The 17,112-nt window shown below is 43.5% G+C and overlaps 1 protein-coding gene across 1 annotated transcript in view; it reads right to left on the reverse strand.

The window, feature by feature from the left end:
- The window catches only part of EML4 (EMAP like 4), a 165,287-nt gene extending 148,415 nt beyond the window's left edge, over positions 1-16,872 (reverse strand). The window contains exon 1 of the mRNA XM_074863605.1: positions 16,670-16,872. Within this exon, the coding sequence (XP_074719706.1) occupies positions 16,670-16,694 (25 nt within the window). The 5' untranslated portion in view covers positions 16,695-16,872. The remainder of the gene's footprint in view (positions 1-16,669) is intronic.
- Positions 16,873-17,112: the final 240 nt, after the last annotated feature.

The following is a 17,112-nucleotide window of genomic DNA, read 5'->3' on the forward strand; positions in this document are numbered from 1 at the left end:
GAGACAGAAAACCACTTCTGTAATGCTGAAACTGTTAAAAGTCAGCATCCGAGGAGGCCACAGGTTAGAAAAAGAGTGACATGACATAAAATAGCCTGTCACAACCAAAAGCACAGTAGGAGAACACAGGGTGCATGTTGTGCACCACCAGATTTGGACAAACAGCATTATTTGCAGAGCAGAGCTGTGCTAGCCCTGCTGTCTACACATCACAGTGGTCCCCAGGTTTGAGGTTCATTCTGTCACCACCACAAGGTCGGGGACATGCTGTCAAGGATCCCAAGCCAGGACATTAACAGCAGTGCAGTCATCAGCTGGGGACAGCATGGACGGCCTCCCCATTTCACAATTTATGTATTTTTAAATCTATAAAAAGAAATGTAAATTGCATCTCACTTCCACCATTCCCCCAGCACAGGACACTGTGAAGGAAGACTGCAGTACCATTTTTCTCTGCCATCAACTATGCTGGCAGGATGATCGTCACCTCTCCCCGCCTCCTTTTGGAGGACTAGAGTGCAGCCTTGCGGCTAACAGCAAAAATACTCAGGACCCAACTCAAGAATTTTTCAGCAAAAACTTGAAGTTAAATAGCAGTCAGTGAAAAACAGAAAAAGAGTATCCCACGAGGAACAAAATTTTTTTAAAAAAAAACAACTTACAACAAAGCATCTATACAGATACTGTGGGTGGGAGGAGAAGTTTTACAAAATTATATAGTGTTGGACAATCTAGGTATTTACAGTGAGGAGCACATGTTATGGCAGCCTAACTCCAGAGGAAGAAACAGGAGTTGCTCTGCAGAGCACCACTCCAGTCAGCGGAGCTTGACAGCATCCCAGTGACACTTCCCAGAGAGTAGCCAAGGGTGGCTCCCACAGCCTCTGATCAGAGGCCTTTTTTCCAGGGGCAGGTGTCTGCCTTTCCCTTCCCCGCTACAACACTGCTTGTTGACAGCAAGCCAAACCTGCATTTAATATCTGATGATTAACATTACCCCTATTTCGTGCAAGTACACAGAAGTCTCTGCTGTCGCACAACACGTCTCCAGCTTCCCCAGACACCACTTAGGACCACATGTGCAGTGGGATTAGCAAACAGCCGCAGGGATGGTTTCCATCTTGAGCAACACCTCAAGGGTTTTCCCCCAGATGGGTTACCCCAAGCCCCAGCAGGGACCCAGTTCTGCTTCCCAGCATGACGGTGTTCAAGGGTAGCACGTGGCTCAAGGCCACCAACCAGTCACTCCTCACAGAGTGTAGAGGAAAACATCGGATACAACATGTACCAGGCACTGCACAGGACAGGGGACATTAACACATACACATCAAAGCCAATGAAACAGATGATGAAAAACACTATGAAATGGTTATTTCACCTCTATTCCACAACAGAGAATGATGCAGATCAAAAGCAGAAGCCAGTACCCAAGGCTGTTCAGCCAGTACTGCAACTCAATAGTCCAAAACATCCCAGGGCAATTAAGCTGATGAAGAAGAGTTAAGAGTGAACAGGCAACTCTTAGATGACATCAACCCTACCCATTTTTCTTCTAAAAATACATACACAAAGATCATATGATAGTACACAAGAGTTGGTTGCCAAAATGTAGCTTCTTGTTCATCTTAGGAAAGTCACTTCTTTCTAGTAAAGATTTCTATCTTCTTTTACCTGCCAATTAGTTTAAATGTAAAGGTATTTAAGTTTTAATCCACACATTGTATGCAAAAGTCTTGTAAATAACAATATGGCAAAAAGGAAAAAAGCTACTTCAAAGTTAGCTTAAAAGTTCTGCAAAATCAAAATACATACTGCAATGCATAATTCAGACCCAATAACACTGAAAAGAAACTAAAACATGTATTAATCATACATACAGAAAGTACCCAAAAATAGGGCTATATAATGCAATAGAAATGTTTCAACTGAAGAATGCATATATACTTTAATGAGATTACAGGAGCACTATGTAATGATTTTATGCAGTTTTTGTAGAAATTAAAAAGACCTGTTGTAGATGCTGCTGAAAATGTAAGTTATTACCCAGGTGCAGAACAAACTGTAATGGCATTCTTTGAAATATTCAGTTATGAACTAAAAATGACCAGACTTCAGTCCCTTTAAATAAAACCAGGGGGCAGGGGGAGGTGGTGGTGGTATATATAAGCACACACCAGAGTCTGGAAACTTCCCAATTAGTTCTGGAAACAAAAATAAGGACTATTTGTGTTTTATCTGTTTAAATTAACTTCAACTAAAGGTTGAAAGGCAGATGTAAGTGACACTTATCAAATACAAATCTTCACATACCAATAAATACAATACATGATATATGCTGCAAATACTCTACGTATGCTTTCTTGTCAATTCCCTTTTGCTTTCTCGTAATTCCCTTTATCATTTTATATATAGCTTTGGAAAAAAGTCCCTTTGTGGTCTATGAAAAGCAAACAGCAAATGTTGCCGTTAATTCATAAAAACAACAGCCAAGTTAGAGCCCTTTTGCCGGTAAAGCTGCTATAGCTATAGGAACAGGAAATTGAAATTTCTACTGCAAATAATAATTACGTAAACGCAGATAATTACAAGCATGTTAGCAAGAACTCCTACACACATACCTGCATATTATTTAGCTAGGCAATAACTGAACTGATAACCAGAGAGCACACAAACCATAGTTCTCATTTTCGTATTTCTGAAGGTTTCAAAATCACCGTATTTCGATATACTGAGAGGGGGGAGAGGGGGAGGATGATCAAGTAAGTCAAGTCCCACCTGGGGTTCAAGCCTCACCTGCACAGACATCACCTCCTCTCTTTACCTTTCTGCAGCCTTTACCCTGAATTTGTGAGGCTTCGGGGAAGTGAGCTGTACCCAGCTCTGCGGGCACAAAGGCCAACAGGGACTCCCTGTGCCGAGAGGAGAAAACTCAGAGAACTGGAGCAGGACACGGACTGGAATGGACAATAGGTACAATCTCCACTCTGTCAACACTTTATTGATCTTTATTGATTTACGGTTGACTTCAGCATAGACGGCGTTTCAAATGGATAGGTTACAACCCATAAATACCTGAATTAAAGGACAGATGTTTAACTCTTTGGTGGCCCACACTTTCAGTACGACCTAAAATAGAAGACCTGACGAATACATGGGAGGAAACGGACTGAATACAGGGACATCAAAGGTCCAAGCCCCCTGTAAAAGCAACAGGAAAAAACGCTGAGTGATTCCCAGTACAGGGGGAAGCTGCAGGTTTGCACTTCATTTAGAGACATTCTTGCTCAATGCACTAAGTAATCTCCTCCCTCTCACAAAACAACCGGCTGGTCTCAGGCAAGTGCCCTGGGTTCAGAGCACAGAGGTACAGCAATGCTCACCCAGCAGCTCAGAGCCTCCCCTCCCTCCTACAGCTCCAGCCATACTCAGGGACAGGTCACACATCAAGCTGTAAGGCTTTCTGCAGGTACAGAGAAAGAGATGCTGCTTGCGCAGCTTACAACCGTTACATACACGTGTTTTGAAATACCTTAACACAGTAGTAAACAGCTTACACTCTTCATGGTGAGGCGGATGACCACTTCAACGTTTGATTATTAAAATTCAAATTAAATATTCTTGCAAGCATATATTGCTCTGAGAGCAAAGCACAATACTCACATACAAACCCTTTTTTGTAGCAGAACCACAAGCTTGGCACACACATACAAAATGAATGATTAAAAATCTGCTTAAAACTCAGATAACTTGGAAAGGGACCTGGGGGTCCTGGTGAACAACAAACTCAATATGAGCGAGCAGTATGCTGCAGCAGCAATGAAAGACAACAAGGGCATCACCAGCAGAGATAAACAAGTCATATTCCCACTCTACCCAGTGCTTGCCAGGCCACACCTGGAATACTGTGTTCAGTTTTGGTCCCACTATACGAAAAAGATGTGGACAGGCTGGAGAGGGTCCAGAGAAGGGCCACAAAGATGATCAAAGACTGGGAAGCCTGCCATGTGAGGAAAGGCTGAGAGAATTGGATTTGTTCAGCCTTGAGAAGAGACTGTTTAGGGGAGACCTTATCACCATGTTGCAGTATTTAAAGGGTAGCTACAGAGAAGATGGAGACTCCCTTTTTATAAGGAGTCACATGGAAAAGATGAGGGATAATGGGTACAAGTTACCCCTGGGGAGATTCTGATTGGACACAAGAGGAAAATTTTTTTCACAATGAGAACAACTGCCCACTGGAATAATCTCCTCAGGGAAGCGGTGGATTCCCCGACACTGGACACTTTTAAGATTCACCCGGACAGGGTGCTGGGCCATCTTGTCTAGATCGTGCTTTTGCCAAGAAAGGTTGATGCTTGAGATCCCTTCCAACATGGTATTCTATGATATTAAAAAAACCTGTCTCTCATCTCAGTTCAGAAAACAGGATGCCAGATTAAGTCCCACCCAATACCATACAACTCACTGACAAATTATCCCAATGAAAAAGCAGTATTACTGCAAAAGGGCCCACAAAATCAGGTAAGCAGAAACTAACATGTTAATATCATATAAATCATTGCTGACCTGGCACAGAAAAAGAAACTAAAAAGCCAAGTAGAGTTAGGATTTAGTTGGAAATAATTTTTAAATAGAACTTTTAGTAGGATGTTTACTGATGCACCAAAGCACAGGATCCCATTTCTCTACTTAAATAGCATTAGAGTGGAAAGTAGAACCATACATCAAGTTATCTTCAAATAAGTTGTCCAAAACACACCCCAAATAATTGCAAGACCCACAGTGACAAAGATGTTTGGCCTACAAGACCAGAAGGGCATGCAACAGCATAACAAGAGCTACCCCCTCTTACAGCTAGGACTCTTGCAAATATTAAATCCAAATGTATTAAATGGTCACACTCAAAAGACCAGGACACTCAAAAGACCATGCACTCTATGTACCTAACAGTTCTGAAAAATTAATTGAGGCCAATTACCTGGAATATTTAACTTCCTTAACCTGCACCAGTATTTTTCCCCACTTCCTCTCTCCAAAGCTAGCACAGTAAGACTTGTGCAGTGCTATCACAGCAAGACTTTTATTACACTTAAGTCTTTAAGCAACTCATAGGGTGTATTTGCAGTCATCAACTACAAATAGGTCCTTTCCATATGATGCATCTTAAAACAAAAGCTTGCATCTGCAACATTATTTAAATAACTAACAGCTATTAACATCTACAAATTTGGCATCTAAAAATGAAAACTGGAAGTCTGTTTTAGAATTAAATTTGTCATTGGATGGGGCTTTGAGCAACCTGATCTAGTGGATGGTGTCCCTGCCCATGGCAGGGAGGTTGGAACTAGGTGGTCTTTCAGGTCCCTTCCAACCCAAACCACTCTACAATTAAACAGTAACTTCTAGTATATATTTTTCAACATCATGAATAACGTTGGATTGTTTTTCAGTTCTTGGCTGCAGTTGTTCTAAACATCGGGGTTTATAAATTTGCAGACTGCAAGCTTAGATCCATTTTCTTTGCATCTAAACCATCTAGCATGGAAAAGCTTGAGGCCTGATGTTAACCTCCCATAGAAATTATTTGTACTCTCCACACTTTGAAAGTTTTCAAATCAAATCATAAAAATGTATATCAATTTGTAATACAGTTACTAAGGTGCTGGGTAGATTTTGGAGATGCATAACCTGAGGCAGTACTGCACTTGGGGGTCCAGCAATCCTTTCCTCCCAAGCTCACCACAGGCTGAGGACAGAGCTCCTGACGCAGCAGCTCCCAACTCTCTCACACTCGCACACAAGACATCTGAGATGATTCATTTCTGTGGTGCTGCAGTCCCCTGGAAAAGGCACATTGCTGACACTCCTTAGCTTACAATCCACAGAGCATCCCAGTTACCCAGCCATACAGGTGCCACTTGGTGAGCACGTTCACCTCCAGAACTGAAGAGGCACACAAGCAGTAATGGATATGGATGCACACCTATTTAATGCTTTTACCTAACCATTCAGGTTAGCTGTACTAGCAGACAGCACAGGAATAGTACCATATTGGAATATCATTTCTAATGAAACACCAGTAAACCAGATCAAACGATCGGAAAAAACCCCAAACTTTTCCAAGAATCTGAATTGCTTACGGTTTTCTACTGCGACGCATAACACCCATTTTCCTCTATGTTTAACTGGAAAACAAGCAATTTCTTTTTTAAAGCTACTCTGAAAATATCTCAAATTGCCTACCTCTTTGTTTATAGAGCCACCAAACGCTTCATAGCTATAGCTTCCATTAACTTCACAATACCAATAATACATGAATGTACACAGAATTTTAAAAATCAAACAGAACTGAAACAAGAAGTACAAATCAAGGCTAAATATCTTGGAAAAAAATTTTAGAAAAGAAAAAATAAACCAACAGTACAAACTGGGAGAACCCAGTTCCATTAGCTTACGGAAGTTAGGAAACACAGGTCTAGTTGTAGAATTAAAGAATATTATGCTGTTAGGCAGAACCTGAAATCACAAGGAATTATATAAATACCTATACTACACTGCCTTACTGGATCTGTCCTCATCATCACTGGGCACACTGCACCTTCAGCCTACCACTTTGCACCATAAATCCTGCACCAACACGGTATCTTTGTGCAGTTCCTATTCCCTCCAACATGGCCTGTCAGAAATTGAGTCCTCAGCCATGTCAGCTACAACAGATTTCTGGTATGGGGTTAGAAACAAAAGGAAAAAAACCTGGGAGGCATGCTGCAGAAAAGGCATATATCCTCCAGGAAGCTTTTCCTGGAAAACAAACACTCATACCAAACTCAGAACAAGATTTCAGGTATTTCTTAGCTTCAGGCTAAATACTTGCACAAGATAGTTTTTTTAGTTTTAACTTTTATTAAAAAGAAGTTAAAACGATATAAAAGTTTTAACAGATAGAAACAACACCACCCCTAACACATTTGTAATTCAAAAAATAATACTTTTTTAAAAAAATCACATTTACATCAAGAATACCACCATCAAGTCCACACTGGCTAAATAAATGGCCTTATTACTCTGGCTCTTTAGTGTAAAGAATAAGCTCAAAGAAATCAAGCTCCCAAGCATTTTACCATATCTACCTACTAAAGCAACTTAGATATTCATAGTAATTATACATTCACTCCTCTAACGAGGATTCAGTCCAAGAATTGTAGCAGTCTGCTAGTATGGTCACAGGCTAACTGCTGCCTTACCCATGCTTCACCCCTCTGAGCATCTTTCAGAAAATACTATGGTCACAGATGATAGAAAATACAGCAAAAAATCCAAATCTGGAGAAGACCACTACCAACAAATCATCTTTCTTAAATATGACATATCATTTTCATGGAAAAATGCCATCCCACATGTCAAGTGTTTAAAAAATAGACATGCAGAAATCCTCCCCATTCCCAATCCCAATGCACACAAGTCTAAAACCAACTCAAAGCAGTGCTTATTACAGCTATCACAAACTTGTCAATAGGAACTCAGACCTCTTTCATGCTTGTCCTATTAAAAAAAAAAACCAAAAAAAAAAACCAAAGCATTTGGACTTCTTGTTATTGTTGTCCCCCTTGCCTCATGACTTCAATGGACATGTTTAGAGTTCAGAAAGCAAGCATTACAGCCACACAAACCACTGATTTCCTGCTAGATCTTCTGATGGCATTTGCACAGTACATATTGGGAGAGGAGGTGATAGCAGTTCAATGCAGAACTTCATAGCTAAACAAAGTTGTCATTTTCTCCTTGTTAGAGCTCTTGTTTAAAAAAGCTAAGTGATACTATGCAGACATGAGTATTGACATGACTCTTGCAGCTGAAAGAGTTTAATTTACGGTTCCTACCACTGAAGGTTCCTCCTCTCCACCCCTCTCTTTGGAAATACCAAGAAGCACATTTTTAGGAATGCTCTCCTGAAATTTGCACCCAAAACCACCCCAAACCGTAACAGCTGTAATCACATTAACACATCTGAAGTGGACTTTGCTCCCAGAGAAGCCCAGATGTATGTTGTGCAGCAGTCATCTCAGAACTGCTCAACTCAATGCACGAGTCCACCACAGCTACATCAAACCAGAAATGTGTCACATTTCTTCAAACCTGAAATCTCTTACAGCAATATTCTTCCTTCCATTCTACATGGTCAGGTTTCCAGTATCTACTGCTCCTAGAAAGGAATTCAGTCAGCCATGCCCTACCTAAAGGATTACGTCTACAATTCAAAGTCACTCCAAAGTTTGTCTACTAGTTATAAAAGCCAGAGGTACTGTAACATGTATAATAAAAGTCTAAAAAAAACCAGTCAGTTTGGGGAGGTGACGTCCATCCTCAAAAACTGAACCCGCAAGATTGGGCTTTATTCTGCCGTTTTTAACCAGAGCTTGCCAATGAAATCCAGAAGTCTAATTAACTAAAGATCCATATAATGCACACAACAGGAAACCTCTTAAGTAAATGGCATGGTCTGCTTGTGACTGTGAATAAGGGGGAAGGAAACAAACTCAAGCCCACCCTACTGCTGTTGTTTTGTACAGTGATGAGCGCAAAGCTCATCAGAACCTTGACGTAAAAGCGACATCTTTCTTTTGTTCTCAAAAAGAGGAAAAAAATGTAACATACAGTAAACCGTAAGCAAACTAATAGTTCTACCTACATTTTACATATATTTGGGATTGTTAATTTAGTTACACATGTGAGGGCTTGCTGACCTCAGCCACTGACTGAAATTAAGCATTTAAAAAATTTCTATTACCCTTATGTCGCAATTTCATTAAAAACCATAAAAAGTGGTGAAATCATTACCTCTTTTGTTTGGACAGCAAATATAAATTTCTCCTGTTAATAGCAATTTTTTTGCTTTTGTGCCCTCAACTCAGGATAAAGAAATCCAACTCTTTTGTCTTTAAAATTATAAAGTTCTCATGAAAAAGCATTTTCATTTACTTTAACTAAACCACATTTCTAGGCCTAACTAATTTACAGCGTCCCTTTAGGGAGCCAAATCTGGGGCTTAGAAGCATTTGTGACTTTAATTTATCCACTGGGTTTCAAACTCCCAATTTTCCCAGAGGATTATGAAAGCCTGCCAATTTAGCTTGATGCATTAAAACTGTTTACACAAATCCAAAATACATTCAAATATAAAGCAGTTTGGTTTCAGCCCCTCCCCCCCCCCCTTTTTTTTTTAAGCCCAACGAAACTGGCAGGAAAAGTGGGAACCAACTCCAGGCTGGAGCACTGCATTCACAGCTATGAGCTGAGCTTCAGTGAAGCAAGAGAGAATCAGGCAACAGACAACAGCGCGTATTTTTCTTTAATTTAATATAACATCTGAAATCCAAGATAGTTGTACCTCTCCAAAATATACTGTAACTCTTTATAGAGCATAGCTGTGTTACTTCATCTCTTGCCCCTTCCACTGCACTGTTCTTATGCCTAAGTCCCTCACATGTGCAAGCAGCTCCAGAAAGCTAAGGAAAATTTATTTAAATACAAATAGTAAGCCAACTTCTACAATAAAACAGATTTACACTCAAAAGTATCTTGCCTAAAAGCTGCAAGAGCACACAATCCACATCATTAGATGGGGCAGAAAGGCAGTGTAGACCACCAACCAAAGAAACTTGATCCTCCAACACCTGCTAAAAAAAAAGTTGTCCTTCCCAATGAACAGCACTGTTATGCAAAGTAGATCAGTACAGACAGCAGAAAGTCAGGAGAGTAGTCGGGAAACCAGCAGTTAAAGAACATCAAGACACAGCTATATTTAGTAAACAAGTTAGGCTGAAACTATTGAGGATAAGCAGAAGGGACAACCCACTGAGAGGCAAAACAATCAAAAAACTAATTAAAAAAACCCTAGTTCATCCAACTCAGTAAGAAATCTCAGGGCAGAACGTTTAAGAATATTGTAGTACTCACTGATGGGATGTAGCAGGAATACTTACAACATGGAGCAAAAAGAAAAAAAAAAAAATTAAATTAAAGGAAGAAGCAAAGGAGAATGGGAAGGAGCTAGAAAAGAAAAACAAAAACCAGGGAAAAAAAAAAAGGCAAAACCAGAAAAGAAAAACATTTCATATGTTCCAAGATTTAGCAATAAACTCAGGCCTTTAATGACTCTGGTGTCTCTTCACATCCCACCCCTCCAGCAGCACCACCCATTTACTTCCACTGACTGAATTATCAGCTCAAACTGCAAGCTTCTCCATGAACACAGCCTTTTTAAATCTGAGTGCATGCATGTGTGTTTCCGGAAGATGACTCAAAACTCTCAGAAGAGCTTGTACATCACCACATGGTGTTTCCAGGTATCCATCCTTCAGCACCTGATGAAAGAAAAGCCTGGAAAACCAAAATTCTGCATCCATTTAAACAAGCAGATGACAGAAAAAAAGGCAAACCATTCCTTTTTAAATTGTTGGTGCCTGTGCTCACTTGCTTACAGAGAAGAAAACCCACAAGAGCAGTGACTCCACCTGAGCTTGTAAGGAACCGCAGAAAGATTTCTTGAAAAGGTAGTGAAGCTTATAAAAAGTTATCAGGTGCTTCTCAACTCCTTAAACAGAAGAATGTCCCTACTAGAAATGCTCAACACCAGCAAGAGCAGAGACTTTCACTGTCATCATACATGCCATGTGCTATAAAATTAATTACCCTCTAACACCCTTCCTACTATATTATGTGTGGGTAAAACAGGAACAACATTTTTGGCCTTAAAATCATATTCCTTAAGGATTAGATTTAGCAAGGACCTAAAAAGAGAAGGAGAAAATAAACCTCAGTAATAGATAGAAACCACACCAAGAAGGGAAGCAGCTACTCTGAAGAGCAAGGAGTGACATACATATCTCCCTACATAACTAACACCACAATTAGCAACATAATGCTACTTACAAAACAAAATGATGCTTCAGAGGGTTTGTAAAGAGAACTGCTCCTGACCAATTTTTTCCCTCTTGCATACCTCAAGATATAAAGCACAGAAGAAAAATCCTTTCACAGTAGGCTCTTCAGGCAAGAGAAAATCCTGTAAGATAACTGCTTCCCATATCAAAAATATTCAGTTAAAGAGTACGAAAAACACACTGTGAGGCCAAAAATTCTTCTCAGCATCCCAGGCATTAAAAGCCTTTCTAAAGGAGAGAGAAGAGAGTCTTTCTAATACAGACTCCTGTGTTTGGGATTCTGGGGGTTTTTTGTTTTTAAAAGCAAGAGTGTTATTCACAAGCAGGCCAAATATTGCCAATTGCTCTGTGCAAAAAAAGGATTGTTTTTCTTAAACACACAATCGTTTGCTTCTCAGCTGGCTAGAGAGCAAAGGGTTCCTCGTCAGTAAAGGGTTCCTCCTCAGTGCCCATTAACTAAAGACCCTTTTAGCAAAAGGTGGGCCACCACCGAGTTTCTAAAGCAAACAGCCTGTTCTCTTTGCTTCTATAGTTTAATCACCCCTGGCACCAACCAAGGCCATCCTTCCCAGGCAGGATAGACTGATGTCCTGCCAAAGTTTTTATTTTTAAGAAGACTAGCACACTGACAATAGCACACGGCGATCCCACGAACAGAGCCCCATTAATTAAGTTGGACTCGCTGTCACTATGAGCAATTGTAGTGCAGCACCACAGCCACTTCTGCAGTCTAGACGGGCAACCATAAAACTTCACATTCTAGCCCAAATAAATGACAAATACCCCAACTTGCTGTAGCTAGTCATTCCACATGCTCATTTTTCTTGGTACTGAACCCAGCCAGAGATGAATCATGATGCACACATGCTCCCCAGGCTCAGAGCACTGGTGACCACAAGATTCTCTCTGCTTGAGCTCTCCTGACCCATCCAGCACACCTGCCTGTGCATCACTGGAGGGGGGGCTTTAGAGAAGACAACTTACTGGGTTTTAGCAAAGCCACAGGTTCAACAGACACTGTTGGCTCTTCCAGTGCAGAGAAGCAGTACATACTCATAACACTGCCTCAGTAGCTACCCGATGCAGACCTGACATACCTATGAAACAGCAAAGTTTCCCAACCACTTTAATACAATACCCTGTAAAAGAAATGGGGGGGGGGGGGGGAAATTGACCTAGGAACTGACCTACATGCCAACCCTCCAGTAAGTGGTTAGTACATACACTGTAGAAGTACACAGTATACATAGTAGCAGTACATGTTCAGTAACACAATATGTAGATCCTATATAAAATGAAAAAATTAGTATTATTTCTCCAGTTCTCCCTCCAATAACATCAACAGCAGAGCAAAACATTGGTCTCCACTTAGTCGTTACAGTTCTCCTTTGCCTTCTATTTCTCTGAAAAAAATGCATAAACTCAACTATTCTTTTCTTTAAAAAAAACCTATTCTGCTTGACTGAGATTTGAAGAAGAGATTGATTTTAATTTCTCTGTGAAAATATTTTCAATCATAGCGACTTTTCCAATAAAGACTACTTCTAAGCTTCAGGGCATCCTGTACAGCTGCACAAAACCCATGGTTAGAATTCAGAAGTTGAGACTTCTTCATTTGTTTTCATGAGCTACTATTCTGCCACAGACCTCATCGCTGGAGAGAGTCCTATCGAAATGCTTTATACCATGTTGTTATCATATGCTGGTGACAAACTTGGAAACAGCTGTAGTCATTTTTTTAACATAATCTGATGAATGCTTCCATATCTTTGTTTACAATGAGTTATTGTTACAGAGCTCAATTAGCAGCAGCTTACTCAGAAGGGAAAACAATGAGACGGCTAAAAGCAATGGAAAACCGTCCACCAAAGAGCACCCTTTACCAGCCTCAGGCAGTCGGTCACAGCTTCCTCTTCATAAGCCTAAATCTAGTGGATCTCATGCCTTAGCCAATTAACCTTACAGAAAGTAAGATAAATGAACACCTTAGGAAGTGCCACAGAGAAGTGACAGTGTGACAAATGCTTCATATTAAGACAGCACTCTGAGACACCTTTCAGAAGGCAGACATTAGGTGCACCAGAAAGTTACATTTTAGGCCCAAGAAAGGCATCACCCTCCACACTGCAGCAGATTCACAACACAGCAGAGCCAACCCAAGAGCTGTCAGCTATACACAGTGCCACCACGTCCCACCTACCCTCAGCCAAGGCCTCCTACCACTTCCCTCCCACCACCTGTCCCACTTCTCCTACCCTCTAACGAGCAAATTTAGACAGAAACTCTTCAAAACAGCTGGGGTGAGCAGGAAGGCTGTAAATTAATATAATCCATGATGATATGTAAAAATCAAAATTATTGCTGCAAAACTGTCAGTCTCCTACAGTCCTGCAGCCTCTCTGATGGGCATCTCTGAACCATGGGCTCACAGGCACCAATGTGAGGGTGGAAGAGATATGGGGCCATGGTGCAGCACCAAGAGGAGAGCAGGCTAAAGCAGCATGACCCTCACCGACAGGCTTGGCTGTACTATTTCCCACATGGGCTTTCTGTTTGGTAGAACTCTCTGCTTGATTCTTGTGGTGGAATTAAGTGTTTTGTTTTCCCTGAAGATGCCGCCTTCAGGTTGTTTTGAACAGTACCCTAAGACAAGAGAGAACTTGGCAGAGCCAGAGCCAGACATCCATGCTGTGCTCCTGTCTCGGCCAGGGCACAGGAGGCAGGAGCCCAGGCGCTCAGTCCAAGTTCCTGGACTTCTTGTTCCCATTCAGAAGCACACTCTTTCACTTCAAGGGATGCACCTGAAAAAGTGGTGGCCAAAATCCATTGAGCCCTCTGACAACCATCGTGTTGGAAATGTCCAAATGCAAGGTATGACTATCCTACTTGAGACAATAAATGGGATTCAATAACCTCTTTGCTACTGGTGATATTCGAAAGCTACTGAAGTCCCAGCAAATGTGAAATAACTCAGTGTTTTATCAAAAGAGTAAATCAATACCTATTTCTGTGCAAGTGCACCGGCTGTGCAAGTTAACTCATCCTACATAGATTTTTTTTTTTACTGTATACAGTAATTGTATACTCTTAAGTAGAGTGCTACATAAGCATTTACTAAACCAATAACTGAAACAATTTTCTAAATTACATATAAAATGGTTTCTTTCATCTGTTTATTCTCATAAAAATTTCAATGTGGAAGCCAAAAGAAAACAGCTGCGTGAAGTATTTTCAACTACAAGAGACATGTAAGAAGGTATTTCTGCCTGTGCTGGAGGGCACAATCTGTAATAACATTCTGCCTTCCAGATAATGACAAAAGGCATTAAAAGGACAACTTGCTCTCTAATAAGCTTGCTTGACTGGTAGAGCATGCACATACATAGATAGCACAGTTTTGCCAACAATATTTTTAATTAATTTTTACATTTCATTCTAAATTACATTAATTTATGGCCTTCCTAAAAGACGTTTAGCAGACAGCTAATTAAATTCAAGCCATTAGATTTTAATTAGAGATGTTTAAAAAAAAGAAGTCAGGACAATTCACACGTCTTTGTGAACACTACATGCTTGTTAGCAGCTAAAGCGACCAACAAGTGATTATAAATATAGAAGAGGACTAAGCAGCACGATTCAAACCTGAAAATAAGAAAGTCAAATCAAGTTTCATACTTCAAAGCTAAAGATTCTGGAATGCTCTCTCCTCAGGCCAAGTCCAGAAAACCACCATGCACCAGTGCTTGCCATAAAAACAAAATCAAAGGCCAACTAACAGTGAATATCATGATACACAGTTGAAAAGATTGAGCTGAGTTTAATCTTCTTTAAATTCTAATAAAACTACAGTGCCTTCCCCACCAAACAGCAAAACAAATTAAAGGTCCAGATGGAGCCTCCCTTAATAAGGCAAGCGGGATGCTCCAAAGAGCAAGGTGCTGGGCCACCCAACCAGCCCGCGCCATTGCTCAGCCGGCAACCTCCGCACAGGAAAATGATGCTCTGTTATTTCAAAATAATAGGTTTTTTTCCACTTCCAACAGAAAACGGTTATTTCTAAACACCGACCTCAGCGCGGCCAATACCGCATGAGTTAAAAGCAATATCGGTGCCCTTTGATATGGTGATCAGTTGCACTACTGGGTAAAGAGGTTCATAAATATTAACCGTGGCTCATTTGCATATGTCACCCACAGGCACAATCTTTCCTCTGAAAACTGGGAACAGAACCTGTACAATTCCTCCGTGCCTCGCTTTTTGATCGTCGGATATAAAATGACCATGGAAGTTACTTGAGCAAGGCGAGCGTATCAGGCAAAGAGCCAAACTACCAAAGTGTACTGTTAATTACGGTGCACCAGTTTGGTTTGGACAGGTGCCCAAAATGCTGGAGTTGACATTTCAAAAACCTTGAAAGGTTAGGATCACACTCAGAAGTATTTAAATGAGTCAATTTTTCCAGAAAATTGAGAACTATTCACTATTATTACAGATTTCACAGGAGTGCTGTAAAAACAAATTAATCTAATTTTTAGAGGTCCAGATTTATTCTTCTACAAAAGATGGAGTGAGCTCGATCACGAAATGCCTGCCCAGCTGCAGCGGCGCGGGGAGCGAAGAGGCGGCGCCGGGAGGGAGCGGCAGGTAGGCACCCCCCGGCACGGGAACGCTCGGACCGCTGGTACCCGCACAAGCTGCAGAAAATACACAGGAATGCACAGGCTTTGTAACCCTTCCATTTGGATGCACACTTTTAATCAGGATGACTTCATACTACATGCAGTCTGTCCTCCAAATCATTCAGAAAGCGGGCTGGCGAAGTATTTTGTCTTAAAGAAACTGGCGACAATTTGCCGCAGCCTTAACAGAACTGAAGAGAACGCAGCCTGCCACTTTTCTGGGACCGTGCGGCTAAACAAGCGGTAAACATTCGCGATCGCACCCCAGAGCTGCGGGCAGAGGAACCCGGCGCTCGGGGAGTCAGGCGGGCTCCCGGGGCACACCGAGGGATGCGCGCCCACCGAGAAGGCGAGCACTGCCCCCCCCCCCCGCCGCCTCTGACACTGCCGCGGCCACGGCTCCCACCTTCCGCGGCGTGCGAGCCAGCACGGCGGAGCCGGGCCGGGCCGGGCCACGGGCAGAGCTGCTCCTCGCCTTGCCGGGGCAGCGCAGCACCGGCGCTCCCGGGGCTCCCGCGGCGGCACCCAGGCCCGCGGCGCCCGGTCGGGGACCCTCCCACCCCCGGAGCAAAAGGGAGGGACGAAAAATAAAATCGTAACATTAAAAAAAAAAAAAACAAAAACAAAAACAACAACAACAACAAAACAAACCACAACCAACAGCCCAAGCAACTAACTCGGACGAAGCGCAAGCCCACGGCGAGGGAAGAACAAAGGAGGCAAGTGCAGCCGGGGCTCTCGCAACAGATGGTTTGAAGCTGACCAGATTTCGCGCTGGCATCCCCTCCCTCCCTCCCGCCGCAGGCGGCGTTTGCACGCACCGGCCCGGCCCCAGCACCGCGTCGCCCCCGGGCCGGTCCCCGCCGCCCGCCCGGCCCCAGCCGAGCCCCCGCGGCTCCAGCCGAGCCCCCGCCGGCGGGGCCGGCCCCCCCCCCGGCCGCAGGTGCGCGCCCCCGGCCCCGCGGCAGGGCGGGCGGGCAGGCGGCTGCCGGCACGCTCGCCCTGTCCCGTCCCGCCCTCTCCCTCACGCTTCCCGCCGCCGCTCACCCAAACTCCCGGCGAAACCGTCCATTTTGTGTGGGGTGAGGCCGGTGCCGCAGCCCGAGGCGAAGCCGCCGTCGCCGGCCGGGACAGGTTCATTCACCCGCGGAGCGGCGGCAGGCGGCGGCGCCGCAGCCCGGCGCTCACCAGCCGCCCCGGGGCAGCGGCTCCGGCGGCTCCCCGCGCTCGGCGGCGGCGGGAGGCGGCTCCGGCGGCTCCTCCTCCTGCTGCTGCTGCTGCTGCTGCGGGGCCGGCGGCGGCGCTGCCCGGCTCCGTCCCTGCGCCGCGACCCAGCACGGCAGCGAGTGCCGAGCTCCTCCCGCCGCCGCCAGCGCCGCCCCAGCGCCCCGCGCTGTCGTGCTTCCGACTCCGCCCGCCCTGGCAGCCGCCGCTTCCCCTGCGGGCGGCCCCGGCCCCCGCCGGCCGGCAGCCCCCGGCCCCCGCCGCCT

This window comes from Strix uralensis, chromosome 3 (genome assembly GCF_047716275.1).
Source record: "Strix uralensis isolate ZFMK-TIS-50842 chromosome 3, bStrUra1, whole genome shotgun sequence".
Taxonomy (NCBI): Eukaryota; Metazoa; Chordata; class Aves; order Strigiformes; family Strigidae; genus Strix; species Strix uralensis.